The sequence below is a fragment of the Danio aesculapii genome, chromosome 5 (genome assembly GCF_903798145.1).
Source record: "Danio aesculapii chromosome 5, fDanAes4.1, whole genome shotgun sequence".
NCBI classification, from domain to species: domain Eukaryota; kingdom Metazoa; phylum Chordata; class Actinopteri; order Cypriniformes; family Danionidae; genus Danio; species Danio aesculapii.
The window spans coordinates 4,952,562-4,975,424 of NC_079439.1; the positions used below are offsets into that span (position 1 = coordinate 4,952,562).

At 36.4% G+C, this 22,863-nt stretch overlaps 1 protein-coding gene across 1 annotated transcript in view; it reads right to left on the reverse strand.

Annotated features, from left to right (window-relative positions):
* LOC130229901 (ras-specific guanine nucleotide-releasing factor RalGPS1) overlaps window positions 1-22,070 on the reverse strand; it is a 70,116-nt gene extending 48,046 nt beyond the window's left edge. Inside the window, exons 1-3 of the mRNA XM_056458921.1 lie at window positions 22,040-22,070; window positions 20,842-20,979; window positions 14,772-14,865 (exon numbers count right to left, since the gene is read on the reverse strand). Coding sequence (XP_056314896.1) covers window positions 14,772-14,865; window positions 20,842-20,979; window positions 22,040-22,070 — 263 coding nt within the window. The remainder of the gene's footprint in view (window positions 1-14,771; window positions 14,866-20,841; window positions 20,980-22,039) is intronic.
* Between the last annotated feature and the right edge of the window lie 793 nt (window positions 22,071-22,863).

The window sequence follows — 22,863 nt, forward strand, 5'->3', positions numbered from 1 at the left end:
GGCCATTTTAGGAAATCTGTAATTACTCACAGATCAACCAGAGAAGATTTGATTTATGAGGTATTTACAATTTTATATCGTATACAAAGGAAAGGAGGGACAGTAGGGTTTTGCTGGATACCTGCGCATAAAGGAATATATGGAAATGAAATGGCTGATAAACTGGCAAAGGAAGCATTGAAAAGTAATAAGTTAGAGGTTCTCTTAGGAAAAGGTGAAATTAAATCTATTATTAAAGAAAATATTAAGAAAGAATGACAAGGAATCTGGGACAGAGACGAGAAGGGACGGCATCTATATAAAATATAAAAAATTGTAGAGACAAAAAGAAATGTATATGGTAGAAACAGAAAGGAAGAAGTTATATTAACTATACTGAGGCTTGGTCAGACTGGATTAAATTCAACTATGTCAATACTGGGAGTTAAAGAAAATGATTTGTGTGATCATTGTGGAGTCAGAGAAACTGTAGAACATGTTATGTTTGACTGCAGGAAATATATACAAGAGAGGAGGGAATTAATAGAATATTTATATAATAATGGCCATAAAGATAGAAACTTAGAATATATATCAGGGATAAATGTTAATAGGGATAGTTTAGGGTATAGGGTATTAATACAATATCTATATAACACAGGATTGAGTGATAGAATGTAATAAATAATTGACATTAAAATGTATTAAAAGGACCCGGAGGGACTAAGTTTGGAAGCAGGAGGAGCTGAACACACAGTGCCTGATGGAGAAATTTAGGTAAGCATAATAGTATATAATAGTATATATATATATATATATATATATATATATATATATATATATATATATATATATATATATATATATATATATATATATATATATATATATATATATATATATATATACATATATATATGAACTGTAGGTGGCGGCATGTGCATATGACACCAGCCTGCCAGTAAAACAAAAGAAGAAGAAGAAGGCCATTTTAGGAAGTTTTTTCCTTGTGTGGATAGTTGATGTGTTTGGGCCTAACTATTGGCATAGCCAGAGCACACATTGACTCTGTAAATTTTGTATATAATTTAGCAGAAAAAAAAACAGTTTTGTTTTGGTGGGAATCCACAACTTTTTTGCACTTTAATAAACACCTTGAACTGAATTTATTCCTCGTCACTGGTTTTGTGCATCTGCACCCGGGTACATCCTAACAACGAGGAACATCATTTAAAAAAAAAGCAAACACAAAGTGAGAAATAATAGCTAGTTTACTATATAAGCACTCGAACTAACAAGAATTTCTTCCAACAATAATAAACTTAAAAATCCACTGATCTGTATGTAAAGTGACCACTTCAGCTTTCAAACACACTTTCACTATAAAACACTCTTACAGGCCTCAGAGGTGAAGTAACACACAGACACGTTTGGCTTTACTGGTGCTGTTTTTGACCTACAGGAGACATTGAGAAACCCAAACGGACCTGATAACATTTCACAGTTTTATAGAGGACCAGAAGGGACTCGCTGTTAACAATCCCATAAACTGAACAGAAATCTCTTATTTCCACACTATCAGCTACAGTTCATTACCCCGAACGCACAGAAAATCACCTATAATAGTGTTCTGGCACAATGTAGGGTGAGCTTTAGGAAAGAACATTCATTATAAACTCTACGCTGTCTGACATTTAGTCAAAGACTAGGCTTCAATTCTCAGGAAATGCACGTATTGTTATTTATACAACAGTTCTGTCTGGTTCTCGCATCTGATTGGCTGATAACTGTGCGATATTCTGCAATAACACAACAGCCTCTTCACCGTTGTGGTGTATTACTCCGCCCACATAGAGAGACAAGCAGAAAAGTAAACAACTTACTACAGTTTGAGAAATATTGCTGCTGTTGGACAACAATGTACTTTTGAGGCTTTGTTGGGCAAGAATGTAGTTGTTTAGATTCAGCACGTCGGTGGCCATCAGCCTGTCATTCAGCAGAACAAAGAAATTGACAGTTGACTGCTACAAGATGGTGACAGCGACCGCATAATAAGTTTTTAGGGAAGAAAAACTCGGCGTACATTTCAAACTACAGCTGAACAAATCATTACAGAACTGGTAAGTGATATTCTAAGTCGATCTCTCTCTTTTGTATGTTAAAGTGCTGTATTTATACCATAAAAATCTGCTAGTGTTTGCTTTGGCCTTTTCAGGGTTAATTATAGTGATATCCTGATTGCAACAGAGAAATACTAGGGAATCTCTGTAGACTGATGGCATTTCATGCCGTTCAGCCTTATAATCTTAAAATGTGAGCAAAAACACCTGTTTTGTCATCACTTTAGACATTACACTAGAGAATCATTCAAACACTAGCTTTAAAGTGACGTTGGTGAATAAGCAATGGTTTCTGCTGTCCTGACGTCAGCTGCAGACATGAAGGAATGGCGGAAGAAAGTAGTCCCTCGTACAAAAGGATTTTTGAGACTCTCCATGTTTAATTTTCTTTTTTATACACGATTATACCGTTGAACTGTTGTACATAAGCAATATCACACTTATGGCAGGGCGATATGGCTGTATATTGTCACTGGTGGGGCACTAAGGTACTCGGCCTACAGCCTCGAGCCAATGCATGCCTCCCACCGGTGTCGATATACAGCCATATCGCACTGCTACTCATGCTACTCGCTACTCAAAATTATTCGCCCTCTTGTTAAATTTCTTTTTCAAATATTCCCCAAATGATGTTTATCAGATTCAGGAATTTTTCACAGTATTTCCTATAATATTTGTTCTTCTGGAGAAAGTCTTATTTCTTTTATTTCGGCTGGATTAAAAGCAGTTTTACATTTTTTAAAAAGCATTTTTCAGTCAATATTATTAGCCCCCTTAAGCAGTATTTGTTAGATTGTGAATAGACTATCTACAGAACAAACCACTGTTGTCCAATGACTTCCTAATTACTCTAACCTGCCTAATTAACCTAGTTAAGCCTTTAAATGTCACTTTACACTGAATAGATTGAGTTGAAGAATATCTAGTCAAATATTATATGCTGTCATCATGGCAATGATAAATTATATAAGTTATAAGAAACTAGTTACTTATTAAAACTATTATGTGTATAAATGTGTTGAAAAAAACTCTTCTCTCTGTTAAACAGAAATTTGGGAAAAATATTTTGGGGGGGCTAATAATTCTGATTTCAACTACATATTTTTGAAGTCACTTTGAATAAATAAATAAATTAATTGATTAATAATACTATTCACAAACATCAATGTAAATATGCAAATGTGATTGGTTATATTAGAGTAGCAGTAATTATATATATATATATATATATATATATATATATATATATATATATATATATATATATATATATATATATATATATATATCAACCAATCATTTTCTTTTCAGCTTAGTCCCTTTATTAATCCGGGGTCTCCAAAGCGGAATGAACCGCAAATTATCCAGCATATGTTTTACACAGCCAATGTCCTTCCAGCTGTAGCCCACTGGGAAACATCCATACACACTCATTCACACAAATACACTACGGACAATTTAGCTTACCCATATATACCGCATGTCTTTGGACTTGTGGGGGAAACCGGAGTACCCGGAGGAAACACACGCCAACACGGGGAGAACATGCAAACTCCACACAGAAATGCCAACTGACCCAGCTGAGGCTCGAACCAGTGACCAATCTTGCTGTGAGGCGACAGCGATACCCACTGCGCCACCGCATCGCCCAATATATATATATATATATATATATATATATATATATATACATACATTTAAAAAATGATTCATTTAAACATTTATTTTAAAAAAATGATTCAGACACTGCACATTGTCTCTATAAACTAATTGAGAGTGGACTGTGCACTCACGTGAAATAAAATAAAATAAAATAAAATAAAATAAAATAAAATAAAATAAAATAAAATAAAATAAAATAAAATAAAATAAAATAGTTTAAACAAAATAATAAAATGAAATAAAATAAATGTGTCTAGAAAAAAATATTGCATAACCAAAAAAAAAAATAAATGAAACAAACATTCATTCATTTTCTTTTTGGCTTAGTCCCTTTATTAATCCGAGGTCGCCACAGTGGAATGAACCGCCAACTTATCCAGCACATGTTTTACGCAGCGAATGCCCATCCAGCTGCAACCCATCTCTGGGTACATCCAAACACATTCATTCACACTCATACACTAAGGACAATTTAGCCTACCCAATTCACCTGTACCGCATGTCTTTGGACTGCGGGGGAAACCGAAACACCAGGAGGAAACCCACACGAACGCAGGGAGAGCATGCAAACTCCACACAGAAACGCCAACTGACCCAGCCGAGACTCGAACCAGCGACCTTCTTGCTGTGAGGCGACAGCACTACCTACTGCGCCACTGCGTCGCCCCATGAAACAAACAGTATGACAAAAATATCTAAATTCCAATCCACATTGTTGACCTGTGAACAAACAAAGATACAGCACAGACAGTTTGATCCTCTAAATGCAGCTATTGGACAGCTGTTGTTGTTTTTTTGACTGAAAAAATAGATCAATTACTTCTGTAAGTCTGTAATAATCAAATCCCTGATCAAATCCCATCAGCAGGAAAACCTCAGTCCAGGAAAAATAGCAACACCAGAGGAAAAAACCCACTAAATAACAAGACACAAGACAGATCATATCCCCTAATAGACAAAGAACAATCTAAAACTTGACAACCTGACGCATTATTCGGGAGATTGATGAAAAAAAAGCACAGATTCCTGCTGGATAACACACAGTTTGAAGGATGTCAGACGGCAGGAGGGTGTGGAGAAAACACTGAAGACAGTCATCCATCATTCTGGAAAAATCTGCATTTCTCAGTAATGAACACACACATTTCTGCAGATGAGATTGAAGTCTCACAGAGGTTGAGAGTTCAGAAACCAGATCACGTTAAAAAAACTTTTCCAAACCCTAACAAGACTGCATTCACAGAGCTTTCAGACACTTTCCAAACGGTAGGCAGAAAAATAATGAGCAGCAGCACATGTTTCCATTGAAGAAAAGATCATCTCATAATACACTGTGCCTAAAAAATCAGTTCTGTATAGACCGGCAAAAGCTCCAACTTTACATGATCATTTTAAACAGGATTATTTCAACCAATTTAATCCATTTCAATTCACCTTTATTTCCATAGCGCTTTTACAATGTACGTTGTGTCATAGCAGCTTAACAAAGAAGTTCTAGTAAACTTAAACTGCGTCAGTCTAGCTGAAGTTCAGTTTAGTTCAGTTCAGTGTCTTAGTGTAGTAGGTGGATGGGCTTCAGCAGCGGATGACGACAACGGGTGCCACTCCAGTCAAGATCAGGAAATTGAGGCTTAAATTTGCACAGGTGCACCAAAATTGGACAATAGAAAACGTTGCCTGGTCTGATGAGTCTCAATTTCTGCTGCAACATTCAGATGGTAGTGTTAGAATTTGGTGTCAGAAACATGAAAGCATGGCTCCATCCTGCCTTGCATCAATGGTTCAGGCTGGTGTTGATGGTGTAATGGTGTGGGCATGGTATTTTCTTGGCACACTTTGGGCTCATTAGAACCAATTGAGCATGGTGTCAACACCACAGCCTACCTGAGTATTGTTGCTGACCATGTCCATTCCTTTATGACCACAGTGTACTCATCTTCTGATGGCTACTTCCAGCAGGATAACGCACCATGTCAAAGCGTGAATCATCTCAGACTGGTTTCTTGAACATGACAATGAGTTCACTGTACTCAAATGGCCTCCACAGTCACCATATCTCAATCCAATAGAGCACCTTTGGGATGTGGTGGAATGGGAGATTCGCATCATGGATGTGCAGCCGACAAATCTGCAGCAACTGCGTGATGCTCTCATGTCAATATGTAGCAAAATTTCTGAGGAATATTTCCAGTAGCTTGTTGAATCTATGCCACGAAGGATTAAGGCAATTCTGAAGGCAAAAGGCGGTTCCACCCGGTACTGGTAAGGTGTACCTAATAAAGTGGCCGGTGAGTGTATATTTGTAGCCAAATCGCTGAATGACAATTAAAATATTATTATATATCATGCCAACGCCTCGACCTTTTCCTTTAAGACGAGGCTCGTGTTTAGAATGATATCTTTCAGGCCAAGGCTCTTTCAAGGACATGTAATGTGTGTGGTTTAAACCAGGTTTCTGTTAGTGCCTCTAGCTTTAGATTGAGTTCGATGCATCTAGCTTTAGAAACAAATTAGTGCACAATATATAGGGGTGTCAAAATTAATTGTTTCTTCAGTGCACCACGATGCAGACGCGGACAATTCGGTATCGGTTCAGTAATAATCATAACCGGTTATTGTGTACTTATGTCATTTATCTCATATGCGCTATGTCTCCGATGCTTACAATGGTGAGGGAGGCGAGCACGAGTATTTACAACACTCCAACTACTTAAAAACACAGAAACTGTGCACAATTTCACTGCGTGTGTGTTTGCTGGATCAGGATTTCACTGACACTTACAGCAGAAGCCCCTATTTCACTGCGATTGAGAGAATGAAAGTACTCTCTCTCTCTCTCTCTCACTCACTGTGGGCCCATTTGACCTGCTGGCGTGACTTTTCCTCTTCTCTCGGCTGTTAAAGCGATACTTCTGGATACAGACACGAGCGCTTGCCTGCAGAGTATTCTCCACCTTGTCATGGATCAGCTGTGATCGCCCCTGCCGCTTATCAGTGTCACTCATCTGTGAAGAGCGCAGCACGCAAGAGCCAATCACAGCTGTTTTTGTTGAGGGTGTGACCGATCAAAGGGGTGTAAGAGAACTTGGTAGACTAGGATCAGAAAGCGAGCAGGATATTTATATTTATTTATATTAATTGCTATAAATGCTCGAAAAATTTGATACAAATAGTCAAAAGTGGCAGATGTAAATGGCAAACTGTGAAACAAAACAAAAATCTAGATTGTTAGATATAAACTTGACAAGACTAATTAAAACTCAAAAATGTAAACAAAATGTGAACTAAAATGTTTACCTCATGAAAACTATATTCTAGAATAAATCAAAACTGAGAGATGTAAACACAACAGGTATACCACAACACATCCCGAATCCTGGCGTGGAAACAGAAAGTGTGACAAGGGGTTTATCAGTCAGGATATAAAACTTATTCCTGGATCCAATTCACGAATGGAAACGAAACGGGGTCACGAACCAAACGTCACCATGCAGACCACATGAAACCCACCCAGATCCAGCAGATCTGGAGCTCAGCCCATCAAAACCACTATAAAAGCAGCCCTGAGATCTGCAAAAAACACCCTGGAGACCGCAGATACTGCAGACCACAAATAACACGCGAGAGAGAAACTCCCATCATAAAAACACACACATGCAAAACGATTAGAATAAAATGCCTTCATTAACAAAACGGCACATTACAAACACTCCTAAATAAAATGTATAAATATATAATAGTTAAAAAAAAAAAAAAAAAAAATATATATATATATATATATATATATATATATATATATATATATATATATATATATATAATTATTATTATTATTACAATTATTAGCCAGTGCAAGGCAATTTTCTCCTTATGCTTTTAAAGTATTTCTCCTCACGTCAAAAAACTGCTAAGGTCAATATTATTAGCTCCCTATGAAATTTCTATACAAAGAAAATTGTCTATACAAAACAAACCACTGTTGTCCATTGACTTGCTTAGTTAACGCACTTTAAGCTAAATACTAGTATCTTGCAAACTAACTAGTAATATTTTATGCACTGTCAATATTTCTGCAATTTCTTGTGATGTTTTGAAAGTTGAAATGCATTGAGGATGACAAAAGCCAGTCACCAAAGATTGTTTATGCAGCTTACAGTGTGAGTATTTTGTTATATCAAACTTTAAACATAAGTTTAAAAATATATTTGATTCAGTCATTTCTTTTCATACACATAAAAATGTAACTTTCAATAAAATATAAAGTCTGTATGACACCTATATATATATATATATATATATATATATATATATATATATATATATATATATATATATATATATATATATATATATATATATATATAGGTGTCATACAGACTTTATATTTTATTGAAAGTTAAATTTTTATATTATATATTATATATATACACACACACACGCACGCACGCACGCACGCACACACACACTTGAAGTCAGAATTATTAGCCCCCCTTTGAATTTTCTTTTCTTTTTTTTTAAATATTTCCCAAATGATGTTTAACAGAGCAAGGAAATTTTCACAGTATGTCTGATAATATTTTTTCCTCTGAAAAAAAAAATGTTCTTCTGGAATTTTTTTTTCTTTTTTAATTTCGGCTAGAAAAAAAAGCAGTTTTAAATTTTTTTAAACCATTTTAAGGTCAATATTATTAGCCCCTTTAAGCTATATATTTTTTCAATAGTCTACAGAACAAAGCATCATTATACAATAACTTGCATAATTATTACAATAACTACCCTAACCTGCCTAGTTAACCTAATTAATCTAGTTAAGCCTTTAAATGTCACTTTAAGCTGTATAGAAGTGTCTTGAAAAATATTTATTTACTGTCAAATAATAAATATTATGTGCTGTCATCATGTCAAAGATAAAATAAATCAGTTATTAGAAATGAGTTATTAAAACTATTATGTTTAAAAATGTGTTGAAAAAAGAAGAAATTAGAAATAACAGAAATTGGTGGAAAAAATAAATAAAATAACTGAGTCTCAATTTCTGCTGCGACATTCGGATGGTCGGCTCAGAATTTGGCGTCAACAACATGAAAGCATGGATTCATCCAACCTTGTATCAATGGTTCAGGCTGGTGGTGGTGTAATCGTGTGGGGGGTATTTTTTTGCCACACTTTGGGACCATTTGTACCAATTGAGCATCGAGTCAACGCCACAGCCTACCTGAGTATTATTGCTGACCATGTCCATCCCTTTATGACCACAGTGTACCCATCATCTGATGGCTACTTCCAGCAGGATAACGCACCATGTCATAAAGCGTGAATCATCTCAGACGGGTTTCTTGAACATGACAATGAGTTCACTGTACTCAAATGGCCTACACAGTCACCAGACCTCAATCCAATAGAGCACCTTTGGGATGTGGTGGAACAGGAGAATCGGATCATGGATGTGCAGCCGACAAATCTGCAGCGACTGCGTGATGCTATCATGTCAATATGGAGCAAAATCTCTGAGGAATATTTCCAGTACCTTGTTGAATCTATGCCACGAGGGATTAAAGCAGTTCTGAAGGCAAAAGGGGTCCAACCCAGTACTAGTAAGGTGTACCTAATAAAGTGGCCGGTGAGTGCAAACAAGCAAATATGCAAAAAGCTTAGATTAGAATTAGAAAGATAGAAAAAGTTACTTAAACAAAGACATGCCTTTTTCTTAAAACAACTTAAAATATGTAAAAATGTAACATGAAATGACACTAACTTAATATAATTCATTTGAATTAAATTTAACTTTTACAAAATAAGATATATTTTAGACATTTACTGTATATACGCACTAAAAAAGTTATATAATCAGTTAGTAATGACAATTACTAAACTACTAAAATGACTTAATGTTAATTTGAATCCATGCGATTTTTTACAGTGTGAGACAGATTTAAAAAAAGTATGTATATTAAAAATGTATATTAAAAATATTAATAAAATGAAAAAACTAAACAAAACAAAAAACTATGTTTTAAAACAATAATAACAATAATTTTATTTATTTATTTATTTTTTCTTCATTGGTTGTAGTCTGGTTTCTAGTTTAAGTCCAAGTATTTAGTTTCTCCCCAATGCTAATTATGAGACATGTGATGTGTGACAGATGTATTTTCTGCTATCACATACTTAAGCCTGATTAAAAAGACATTTACTGATGTCATTATCCGTCCTCACAACATGGACCCAATCCAAGAAAACCATCATTTCAGACGAGCTCAGTGAAAGATATCAGGATGTGTTTATGTCTCAGCTTTTCCCAGGAAACCGAGAGAAATGCCATTTGGTTCCCATACAGGTACATTATGTTTTAGCTTCAAGTTGACGTCTGACAAATGGATGAAGGATATTTACAATCTAGCAACCCGACACAAGATAATATTCCATAATTATGCACTAAAATGATTGCTATAGCAGACGAACACAGTGGATACTGGACTCAAGATCACGTTTTTGAGCTTTCAGTATCTGTAATGTACTTCATATACAGCATGTGCCAGTAATAATAGCTGATCATTCATTCTGCAGTCTAAACACTCAAATCACAGCCTCTTTAACTCAATTTACTCAACTACTGATTCACTCATTTACTACACAGAGCAGTTAATGAGGAGAATGGAGAGCACAAGTTCACACTAAGACCAGAAGAACAACTGCTTTCTATTGGAAATGAGTATTAAAGGGGTCATGAAATGAGAAAAATAAATTCTCTCTATCTTTTCGCAAATAAGAGCTCATAGTATTATAAAAACATCCTGCAAGTTTCACAACTCAAAACTTTGAAGTCTCTCTAAAAACAGCTTATATCGAAGGAAGTCTAACTAAACAACAGGTTTTGGAATCTTCGACTCTAGAATATAATATGGTGGATAAGCTCCGCCTCCTTAGGAAACCAATGCCTACTTTTCCTTTATAGTGCATTTACTATTGTTAATATCAGTGGGCATTTACTTCAGAGTCTACAATTGGCCACACCCATTCAAACAAGGCGTTTTGATGATAAGGATTAAAAACAGCACCAAAAATAGTCAATAACTTCTCAATTATTATGTTTTAGGTGTTTAAAAATATATCTTTGTCATCTCTCCAAAAACAGCTATATTGAAGGCAGTCTGACTTAACAAAAGGTTCTGGAATGTTCGACTCTCTGATGTAATAGAGTGGATAAGCTCCGCCTCCTCAGAATATCAATGCCTACTTTCCTTTATACTCCATTTAGCCCTGTTGATATGCAAAACTATAAGCCAGTCAGAGCAGTGGGCGTTTACTTCTGAGTCCACCGTTGGCCACGACCATTCAAACAAAGCGTTTTGATGATAAAACAGCACAGAAAATAGTCAATTACTTCTAAATTATTATGTTTTAGGTGTTAAAAAACGTCGTAATGTTCCCCCAAAAAATTGCTTATTGCAAAGGCAGTTTGACTAAAAAAGAATGTTCAAATCTATGATGTAATAGGGTGCATAAGCTCCGCCTCCTCATAACATCAATGCCTACTTTTCTTTATACTCCATTTAGCCCTGTTAAATTGCAAAACTATAAGCCAATAAGAGCAGTGGGCATTTACTTCTGAGTCTACCGTTGGCCACGCCCATTCAAACAAAGCGTTTTGGTGATAAGTGTTAAAAGAATAACGGAAATAGTCAATTACTTCTAAATTATGATGTTTTAGGGGTTAAAAAATGTCTTAATGTTCTCTCAAAAACAGGTTATATTGAAAGCAGTCTGATTAAACAACAGGTTCTGGAATGTTCAAATCTATGATGTAATAATGTGGATAAGCTCCGCCTCCTCAGAAATGCAATATCTAGTTATCCTTTGTAGTCCATTTTGTATTGTTAATACACAAAACTGTGAGCCAATCAGAGCAATGAGTGTTTACTTCTGAATCTACAATTGGTCATGACCATTCAAACAAAGCGTTTTGATGATAAAACAGCACAGAAAATAGTCAATTACTTCTAAATTATTATGTTTTAGGTGTTAAAAAATGTCGTAATGTTCTCTCAAAAAATTGCTTATATCGAGGGCAGTTTGACTAAAAAAGAATGTTCAAATCTATGATGTAATAGGGTGCATAAGCTCCGCCTCCTCATAACATCAATGCCTACTTTCCTTTATACTCCATTTAGCCCTGTTAAATTGCAAAACTATAAGCCAATAAGAGCAGTGGGCATTTACTTCTGAGTCTACCGTTGGCCACACCCATTTAAACAAAGCGTTTTGGTGATAAGTGTTAAAAGAATAACGGAAATAGTCAATTACTTCTAAATTATGATGTTTTAGATGTTAAAAAATGTCTTAATGTTCTCTCAAAAACAGCTTATATTGAACGCAGTCTGATTTAACAACAGGTTCTGGAATGTTCAAATGTAATAATGTGGATAAGCTCCTCCTCCTCAGAAATGCAATATCTAGTTTTCCTTTGTAGTTCATTTTTGTATTGTTAATACGCAAAACTGTGAGCCAATCAGAGCAGTGAGTGTTTACTTCTGAATCTACAACTGGCCACGACCATTCAAACAAAGTGTTCTGATGATAAAAACAGCACAGAAAATAGTCAATTACTTCTAAATTATTGTTTTAGGTGTTAAAAAACATCGTAATGTTCTCAAAAAAAAAATGCTTATATTGAGGGCAGTTTGACTAAACAACATTGTTTAAATCTCTGATGTAATAGAGTGGATAAGCTCCGCCTCCTCAGAACATCAATGCCTACTTTCCTTTATACTCCATTTAGCCCTGTTAAATTACAAAACTATAAGCCAGTCAGAGCAGTGGGCGTTTACTTTGAGTCCACCGTTGGCCATGCCCATTCAAACAAAGCGTTTAGGTGATAAGTGTTAAAAGAATAACGGAAATAGTCAATTACTTCTAAATTATGATGTTTTAGATGTTAAAAAATGTCTTAATGTTCTCTCAAAAACAGGTTATATTGAAAGCAGTCTGATTAAACAACAGGTTCTGGAACGTTCAAATCTATGTTGTAATAATGTGGATAAGCTCCGCCTCCTCAAAAATGCAAAATCTAGTTTCTTTGTAGTCCATTTTGTATTGTTAATATGCAAAACTGTGAGCCAATCAGAGCAGTGAGAGTTTACTTCTGAATCTACAATTGGTCATGACCATTCAAACAAAGCGTTTTGATGATAAAACAGCACAGAAAATAGTCAATTACTTCTAAATTATTATGTTTTAGGTGTTAAAAAACGTCGTAATGTTCTCTCAAAAACAGCTTATACTGAACGCAGTCTGATTAAACAACAGGTTCTGGAATGTTCAAATCTATGATGTAATAATGTGGATAAGCTCCGCCTCCTCAGAAATGCAATATCTAGTTTTCCTTTGTAGTCCATTTTGTATTGTTAATTTGCAAAACTGTGAGCCAATCAGAGCAGTGAGTGTTTACTTCTGAATCTACAATTGGCCACGACCATTCAAACAAAGTTTTCTCTTGATAAAAACAGCACAGAAAATAGTCAATTACTTCTAAATTATTATGTTTTAGGTGTTAAAAAACGTCGTAATGTTCTCTCAAAAAATTGCTTATATCGAGGGCAGTTTGACTAAACAAGAATGTTCAAATCTATGATGTAATAGGGTGCATAAGCTCCGCCTCCTCAGAACATCAATGCCTACTTTCCTTTATACTCCACTTAGCCCTGTTAAATTGCAAAACTATAAACCAATCAGAGCAGTGGGTGTTTACTTCTGAATCTACAATTGGCCACGACCATTCAAACAAAGATTTTGATGATAAAACAGCACAGAAAATAGTCAATTACTTCTAAATTATTATGTTTAGGTGTTAAAAAATGTTGTAATGTTCCCCCCAAAAATTGCTTATATCGAAGGCAATTTGACTAAACAAGAATGTTTAAATCTATGATGTAATAGGGTGCATAAGCTCCGCCTCCTCAGAAAATCAATGCCTGCTTTTCCTTATAATCCAGATAGTATTGTTAATATACAAAACTGTTAGCCAATCAGAGCAGTGGGTGTTTACTTCTGAGTCTATTTAGATGTTAAAAAGTTGAAAATATTATAAGTGAACCTCAAAATAAAAGAACAGCACAAAATGAGTCAGATATTTTTGTGTCAAACATTTTGAACATTGTTTTTCTTTTTTTTGGTCTGTGCAGTCAAAGTCAATAATATTGACCTTAAAATAGTTTTAAAAAATTAAAAACTGCTTTTATTGTAGCCGAAAAAAAATATTACAGCAAAATACAGTGAAAATTGGTAATAATTTTGCTCTCAATTGTACATGAAACACCAGTATTTATTTCATACAGTTGGCTCTAATATACAAACAATACAAAGATGTCTAAAAATCCTCATCGCTTTCTGAAACTGCAAAAATTCTCTCATGCTAAATATTGCAATTAAAACAACATCACTGGCACTGAATAGCTGGAAGCTGCTGAACTAATAGCTGCATGTTCAACCACTCTAGGAGCAAATTATATGGTCTGAAACGATTGCACACAAGCATTAATAATCTCATTGCACCATGTGTTTGGACTCACTCATCTCGAACCCTGCTGAGCTTAAGCAATGCCATCTCCTCTTGCTCAAACTCACAGAACACCCAGAGTTTTTAATAAAAACACATTGCATCTGTGCAAAACGCTATTTAATGGCACAATCAAAATGTCTAAAGGCGGTTACACTTTCGCCACATTTATGCGATGACTTTGCTTCTTACTGTGCCGACCACCCAAAAATCTAATCACCGTGTTTGTTTGCCTATAAAAGCGGTGACCCCTGAATTCCCAGGGTCAAATGCCTAGGGATGTTCATATATGGGAAAACAAATGCAATCATCCGCTCTTTCCTGTTCGCTGGGCCTTAAATCATCAGTTTGTCCGACAGTTGGCCCTCTCTTTGGGCTTGTGCCCTCCATGCGTCCTGCTAAAGTCATTATTGTGCTTACAACAGGCTAGGGTTTACCTTTGAGACTCCACTTACTTGAAGTTGTCATCTTCCACAAACTTCTGGAGCTCCTCAATGTAGCGGACGGACATCAGATACTTCTGCACATGCGGGAGTGTCACGAGGTGATCTGTGAGAGATGCAGGGGTCAAGGGTCAGACGACTGCATGTTCATATACACATATGTACTGCTGTAGAAAAAAATTATAAGCTGCTGAGTCCCAATTCACATGATAAACTACGTCTTAAAAGCATGTACTATTAAAGTCAGAATTATTAGCCCTCCTGTATTTACTTTTTTCTACAATTTCTAAACATTTTTAAACATAATAGTATTAAAGGGCACCTATGGTGAAAAATCTACTTTTCAAGCTGTTTGGACAGACATGTGTGTAGGTATAGTGTATAGACCGTCATATTGGGGTGATATAAACACACACAGTCCTTTTTTTAAAATTTAACAACATAGAAACGGTGGACCAATTATAGCGTTTTTCAGATCGACCGCAACTTGACGTAGGAGTGCGGTCCCCCCGCCCACCAATATTGATTGACAGGCGCGCATCACCATATCCTCAGTTTGTTGTTTCACGTCCGTCATTTTCAGCGTGTGAGTCAAAGCGATATCACCAAAGGAACACCCTTGCTCTGTTTTTAGATGTAAGGCTCATTGGGATCAACACAAGATCAACATTTATCACATGATTACTCTCATCGGAATTATTGGTTTGTAACTTTAGGTGGGTGTGCAAACATGTGTACTTCTCATTGTGTCTACCTTAAACTTCAGTCGTTTGCATTTCTCGCGGTCACAGAAGCTCCCTGTGATCTTAAATAGGTGCAGCTGGAAAGTGTGAGTGCGTTGCCTCACGTGCGCGTCCGTCTATTGGAAATAAAATAACGAACTTGCCTGCAGGTCGCACACCAGAAGCGCCTCTCAGTGACGCACAGCGCCGTGCATTTTAGAATTGTAAACATAGGTTTCTATCAAGGTACACACACCAACGCCTTAAGTTAGCGGCTGTTTGCGGCGCCCAGCCACGACTTGGGACACTTCATATTTCTGCCGCACCACAGAGCACCACCTGAATAGTTTCATTTTAAATAACATCTGAATGTGCATGTCTGGTGTGCTGTGTCGCAGCTCTGAGTGAATCAGTCAAAGTTAATTCAGTGTGCGTGGTTATTAGTCTCGGTGTACAAGCTCAGAACTTTAAACTAGCACTAGTTGGCTGTAAAACTATACAAAGACACATGATTTTGTAGTCTCTGCTTGGTCTGTGTCCGACTCGTACATGTACGGCTGAATGCTGGTCCTCTCACTCACGTTGCTTCTCTCTGTCTGCCTGTCTGTTGCCAAACACAAATCGGGGAAGCTTTTGGCTCCGCCCCCTTGTTACGTTGGGCGGGAAGTCGAAACTCATTTTCATGTGAAGCAACACACCCCTAAAACAGTGAGCTGTGGACACGCCCCCAACATGACACTTTTAACACATTATAATAGAACAATCTGAACTGTGTTTTGAACTAAACTGGCACACTCAGAAGAACCATAATATTAATATTAAATCTTAAAAAAGGGGTAAACTATGTGCCCTTTAAATAATTTCTAATAATGATTTATTTTATCTTTGCATGACGACAGCACACAATATTTGACTAGATAGTTTTCAATACACTAGTTTTCAGCTTAAAGTGACATTTAAAGGATTATGCAAGTTAGGGTAATTAGGCAAGTCATTGGGCTCTGTTTTAATGATCTAGGCACAGAGTCTAAAGCACATAGTTCAAAAGCATTAATGGTGTGTCCGAATCCACTTTTGCTATTTTAAGGACTGAGAAATACACTCTGCAGCCTGGCGCCTGGTCTAGCAGGGTTGTGTTTGTTCTCTTAATGATTTCTGGGTGTGTTTTGAGCATAACGTGCATTAAACCAATCAGAGTTTCATCTCACATTCCCTTTAGGAGTCAGTTGTGTTGCGCCGTGGCACATTTGCTATTCATATGGTGGACTTTGTAAGTGTAAAAAATGAATGGAAAAACTGAACACTTGACTAGCTAGAAAACAGTTAAACAGAGCATCTGCAGTGGGAGGATAAAGAACGAGCCTCCTCCATTCAGCCTCTTAACTTTCTCTTTACTTCACTCCTTTACTTTGGTGGAGTGAGGAAACGGTGGAATCTCACTCGACTAAAGACATCCATTAGCCTCCATATTTAATTCTGTTTATTAAGCACAAAGATTTGTTTCAAAACTATTTCTAAATTTCCAGCAAATGAATAAATGAACAATAATAATGAAGGGTGGTCAAACACTGAGTTATATCCAAACACACATCCTGTTCTTATGCCCCATATGGTGATGCAGACGACTCCAAAACCCGACAGGTGGACAAATCTAAACTTGTTTATATTAAAACAAACATAAATATGCAGATAATAATAATAATAATAATAATAATAATAATAATAATAATAATAATAATAATAATAATAATAATAATAATAATAAATAATAATAATAATAATAATAATAATAATAATAATAATAATAATAATAATAATTATTATTATTATTATTAATATTATCATTATTATTATTATTATTATAATAACTATATAATAAAAATGCGAATTGTCCCCCTGAAGTGAAGAAGTTTTGTAGATAGTGTTTTTTATATCTATGTAGTAAATGATAATTTTTGTAAAATATTAAAATCCTTTTATTGTTTTCATCTGTAAAGATATTTGTGTGTTGTTGTACATCCTGTGTGTGTTAAGCAATGTGTAAGCATTTGGACCTGCATAGGTGCATAACTAACGCGCTCTGCTGGACTTTAGAACAGCTTTTAGTTGGTCAATGGTGCAGTCTATTTCAGTTCCTCAAAATAGCAACGCACCAACAATGCACCTTAACACACCTCCTTTATAGACCAGCACACCCATGAGTCCACAAAGTGATGCAAATAGATTTGTTGATAATATATGATAGGGCCCATTGTATAACAGTGGTTTGTTCTGTAGATATGACAAAACAAATATTGCTTAAAAGGGGCTAATAAAATTGGTTAAAAAAAATTAAAGCTGCTTTTATTCTAGCCGAAATAAAACAAATAAGACTTTCTCCAGAAGAAAAAATATTATAGGAAATACTGTGAAAAATTCCTTGCTCTGTTAAACATCATTTGGGAAATATTTGAAAAAGAATAAAATATTTCACAGAATATTTTGACTTCAACTGTATTTTTTAGTGAAGATAAAGTACATACATTTGAGTGTGTAATGGAGGAGTGTGCAGATTTTGGGACAAACGACTTCCTCATTAACGGACCGTTATGTTGCTAAGTTATGCCGCCTGTCAATCATCTCGACACATCATCCACATTTATTTCATATATAATGTCCTACCTTATTTTGAGATTCAGCTGTGCGTTAATCTGACATTCATGAGTCTTTCATGCAGAGAAATCTCCTCAGGTGTTTGGATAGATATGCATTCAGAAGTTAATGTTGAAAGCCGTTTTTACAGAAGTTCACTTTGTTGTAGCAGATAAAATGTAACACTGAATACATGATTTCAATATTTTCCGGTTTATTAGACATTGGTCATTCGAACAACTTTACCAAAGCCTCTCTACTTGATGGTTGGTCTCACGCGTCTGCCATGTTTGTAGTTTGTTTACACTTTTTTCACCCAATTAGTTTGTAGTTCTGATTGAATTCATGCACAATGTATTGTGGGCAATATTAGGTTCTACACTTTGAATTTCTACCAGAAATAGCGCACTAGGAACCTTTGGCATGCTCTTTTCAACATACTACATTTAATAAAAAAATATCCGTAAATGAGCATTTTTCCAGGTGACGTGGTCGTCTCGCAACAAGAAGGTCACTGGTTCGAGTCCCGGCTGGGTCAGTTGGCATTTCTGTGTGGAGTATGCATGTTCTCCCCATGTTGGCGTGGGTTTCCTCCAGGTGCTTCGGTCGAATAAACTACATTGGCCATAGTGTACGAATGTGTGTGTGTGAATGAGTGTGTATGGGTGATTCCCAGTACTGGGTTACAGCTTGAAGGGCATCAGCTGTGCAAAACATATGCTGGAATAGTTGGCGGTTCATTCTGCTGTGGCGACCCCTGATAAATAAAGGGACTTAGCCGAAGGAAAATGAATGAATGAATGAGCATTTTTCCGTATTTTTTAAATCATGTTTTTATTTCTCCCCGTTTATTTCTGCTTTTGAATGGTATTATTAGACCTTGATCATTGACAAAAAGTTGGAAAAGTGACTTTTATGAACATGTTTAATAGTGTTCAGCGCTATATTGTCTGTGTTGGTGTTCTATATTACGCTACAAACACCTTGTAATAAACTGCAGCACATTTTCTGTTATTTTACAGACTTATTTCTCTAGATATTATTTCTTATATACATGTATATGTTTAGACCATTGTAAACAAGTCAGGCTAAATCATTAAAATAGATCATTGACTTCTGCTGTCTTCACTAGTTTCAAAAACACAGATTTCTCTACATCGTAGAAAGGCATCTTTAGAGATCTGTCTTTTCTGTGGCTATAAAGTAAAGCCACTGCACTGTTCAGCTCTGTAGCAGGCTGGATGTTGGTATATTAGAGATTTGTTCTTCAGGTGTTTCCTGAATCATGGGCTGATCAGTAGCTTTTGATTTGAAGAGTCTTTTTCTGCTGGAGATACAGTTGCTCTAAAAAACGAAATCAAATAGTCATAAAAAAAAATTACATATACTATAGGAATGGTATAACAGAAAATATTAGCGGTTTTAAAACCTAGAGCCCTATCATACACCCGGCACAATAAGGCGCAAGACGTGTTTGCCCCGATGTGTTGCTATTTTCAGACTAGCGCAACCTTAATTTTCACATTTTCTACCACGTTGTTTAAATAGTAAATCCATTGCCGCCGCTTTGTAGACTCATGGGTGTGTCGTCTAGACAAGAGGTGTGTTAAGGCGCAATGTTGGTGAGTTGCTATTTTGAGGAACTAAAGTAGACTGTGAAATAAACCAGCTGAAAGCTGCTCTAAAGTCCAGCGCAGAAAACACAGTGCTTAACACACACAGGATGTACAGCAATACACAAATATCTTTATAAATGAAAAAGAATTAAAGCATTAAAATATTACAACAATTATTATTTTCTACATAAATATGAAAATCACAGCCTCCATGCCTTCGCCTCGGGGGGTTATATTCAGTTTATTTATGACAACTTGCTTTAGTATAATATTATTATTATTATTATTATTTGCATATTTAAATTTGTTTTATTAAAAACAAGCTTAGATTTGCCCACCTGTCAGGTTTTAGACCATATGGGGCATAAAAACAAGACATGTGTTTGGATACACCTCAGTTTTTTGACCACACTTCGTTATCATTGTTCATTTGTTCATTTGCTGGAAATTAGAACTGAATTTTGAAATAGTTTTGAAGCAAATCTTTGTGCTTAACAAACAAAATTAATTACGTAGGCTAATGGATGTCTTCAATGTAGTGCGTACAACACCGTTTCCTTATCCACGAAAGAGAAAGTAAAGAGGCTGAATGGAGGAGGCTCGTTCTTTATCCTCGTGCTGCAGATGCTCTGTTTAACTGTTTTCTCACTAGCGAAGCGTTCAGTTTTTCCAATTACAAAGTCTGACAAGTAAATAGCAAATGCATCATGGCACAACACAACTGACTCTTAAAGGGAATGTGAGATGAGACTCTGATTGGTTTATTCTCAAAACCCACCCATAAATTATTAGGAGAATAAGCTCAACCCTGTTAGACCATGCACCACGTTGCAGAGCGTATTTCTCCGTCCTTAAAATAGCAAAAGTGGTTCAGACACATCCTTAATGCTTTTACGCCCTGCACTTTGGACTTTGCACCTAGATCGTTAAAATAGAGCCCCTTGACTTGATCAAACCAGGGTAAACCTTTCAACCGGTTATCGTTCTATGCCTATATACAAATAAACTTGAATTGACAACATGTAAACATATTGGGACCCTCAGAGTGCCGATGGCAGCGGTGTGAATGTACAGTAAGACATCTGCATGGTATTTTATTTCAATGAATCTGACCGTATGTGCAGGACATCTGGAGGTCAGAGATCACCCGCAGGATGTTGTTCATCTGATTGGCTCTCTGCTCCGTCTCGATGATGCTGTCAGACGCTGGATAGGCCGAGTCGATGTAGATGATGTCCAGCAGGTAGATCCCTGAAACACAAGACAGATCAATGTTACTTAAGCCTTCAGTGATGTGGATATTTAGACTGTGAAAAGATGGAGAAAATATATTTATTTAATGGCTACCAATAAATAAATAATGGCTACGAATACATAATTAAGGTAAAATCTTCTAAGTTTTAAATCTTCTTTCAGAGACTTTCTGACTGAATGAATGAAATACGCAGTTTTCCACCAAGGCAACCCGGGGTGCTGAAATATAATTGGCTAAACTGGCATAGGGCGGGTTAAAACAACCAAAACAAAGACAGTCTTCCAGCACGTAACACACATTTTCAAAGCTGAATATCTGACTTCAGCATTGTTTTCCAGATAGACATGTATGTTCACTGTTATGTCCCTTTATGTATTAATACTGCTCTTTTTATTTTTGAGAAGTGTTCTGTGTCTCTCTGCAGGAAGCAGCTGCTTGTTCCTTTGTTTGGTCCTGCCCCTGCTCCAATTGATGCCACACCCTGCCTAGTCAGCTGACTCCTGGCTGCCTATAAATACTTCCTCTGTCACTTCCTGTTTAGCTGTTTGAGCTCACTTGTGGTTGGTAGTGGTGTGTCTACGATTACAGAAAGAAATTGTGTGTTTGTTAGTTAGATTTGTTGAATTGGAGTTTGTGAAAGTATTTAGTGCATTACTCTTGCTTTGTTGACATTGAAAATCTGACCTCTGCCTGTTAAGTGACTACTCTGATGTTTTACCCCCTTTGGATTTGTTTGCTGATTGTAAATATTTGTACATAGTAAGTAGGGAGCTTGACGCCATTTTCTTTTGTACTTTTTTTTAATTGATTGTTTTTGTGGACCAGGGAGTAAGGTAAGAAAGTGTATTTTATTTTCTTTCTTTTTGCTGAAAATAGGGGATTTAGAGGGGATTTAAAGTTAGATTGTTTTGTTTATTGTTTTGGCCTGGTCAACTCCTGAAGTTGAAAAAATAGAGACAAATTTTGTTTGAGAAAATCATTGTGAAAATAAAATCTTTATATATTTTCTTAAGCAGCATTGTGTGTGTAGTCTTCCCTTTCATGTTGCGTCCTTACCCCTAGACGGGGCGTAACATTCACTGTGCATGTTTCTGAAGTATCTGCAAACATATTGTTATGCTGTAGAAGAGTCAAAAACTTACATAAGTTGAGTCAACCTTATTTATGTACTTTTAACTGACAAGTATCTAACAGCGAGAAGTTGAGTTACTTAAAAACAGTAAGTATTTCAACTTTGCAACTTGGAACTGTTAAATAAACCTATTTTTTTAAATATAATTATGCACATACAGTTCATTTACGTAATCATTTTAAGGTAACTTGCTGCAGAGCTTTTTAAACTAAGCAAGTCAAGTGCAATCAGGGCTGGAGCAAGCTGGACTGCCGCTCTAGGCAAAGGACGATCATGCCGCCCTCAACCTGAAAGTGACTCGTTAGCAAAGTGAGGACCGGGGGAAGGGGGGTGGTCGAGGATATAACTGAGGGCGTGGGTGGTGAGGGAGGTGTCACAGAAGCGGCAATATACCCCTACCCCTTAGCCCTACGCTTTCAAGCTAAAGAGAATTGGGTCACCTCTACCCCTTGATGCAACCCAGGCTCATTCTGAGAACGTAGTCCCGGGGACGTTTCTGGAGACCGCGAAATACGTAGCCGGGGGTACGTACGGCTGCATTTCATTTTTTTAAGCAAACGCTGCGGGGCCGGCCGCTCGCCTCCGTGTGGAGGGCTTTCCCGCTGCAACCAGTTTGTCTGGTTAGCTCTTCGTGTACTCTGGCGGACTCGAGGCGCAGAGAGGGGCTGACCACGACGACGACGACGACGCCGCCTGGGTTCGAGTACGGGGAAGAGCGGTTCCAGAAATCAGGTAAGAAAACAAAAAC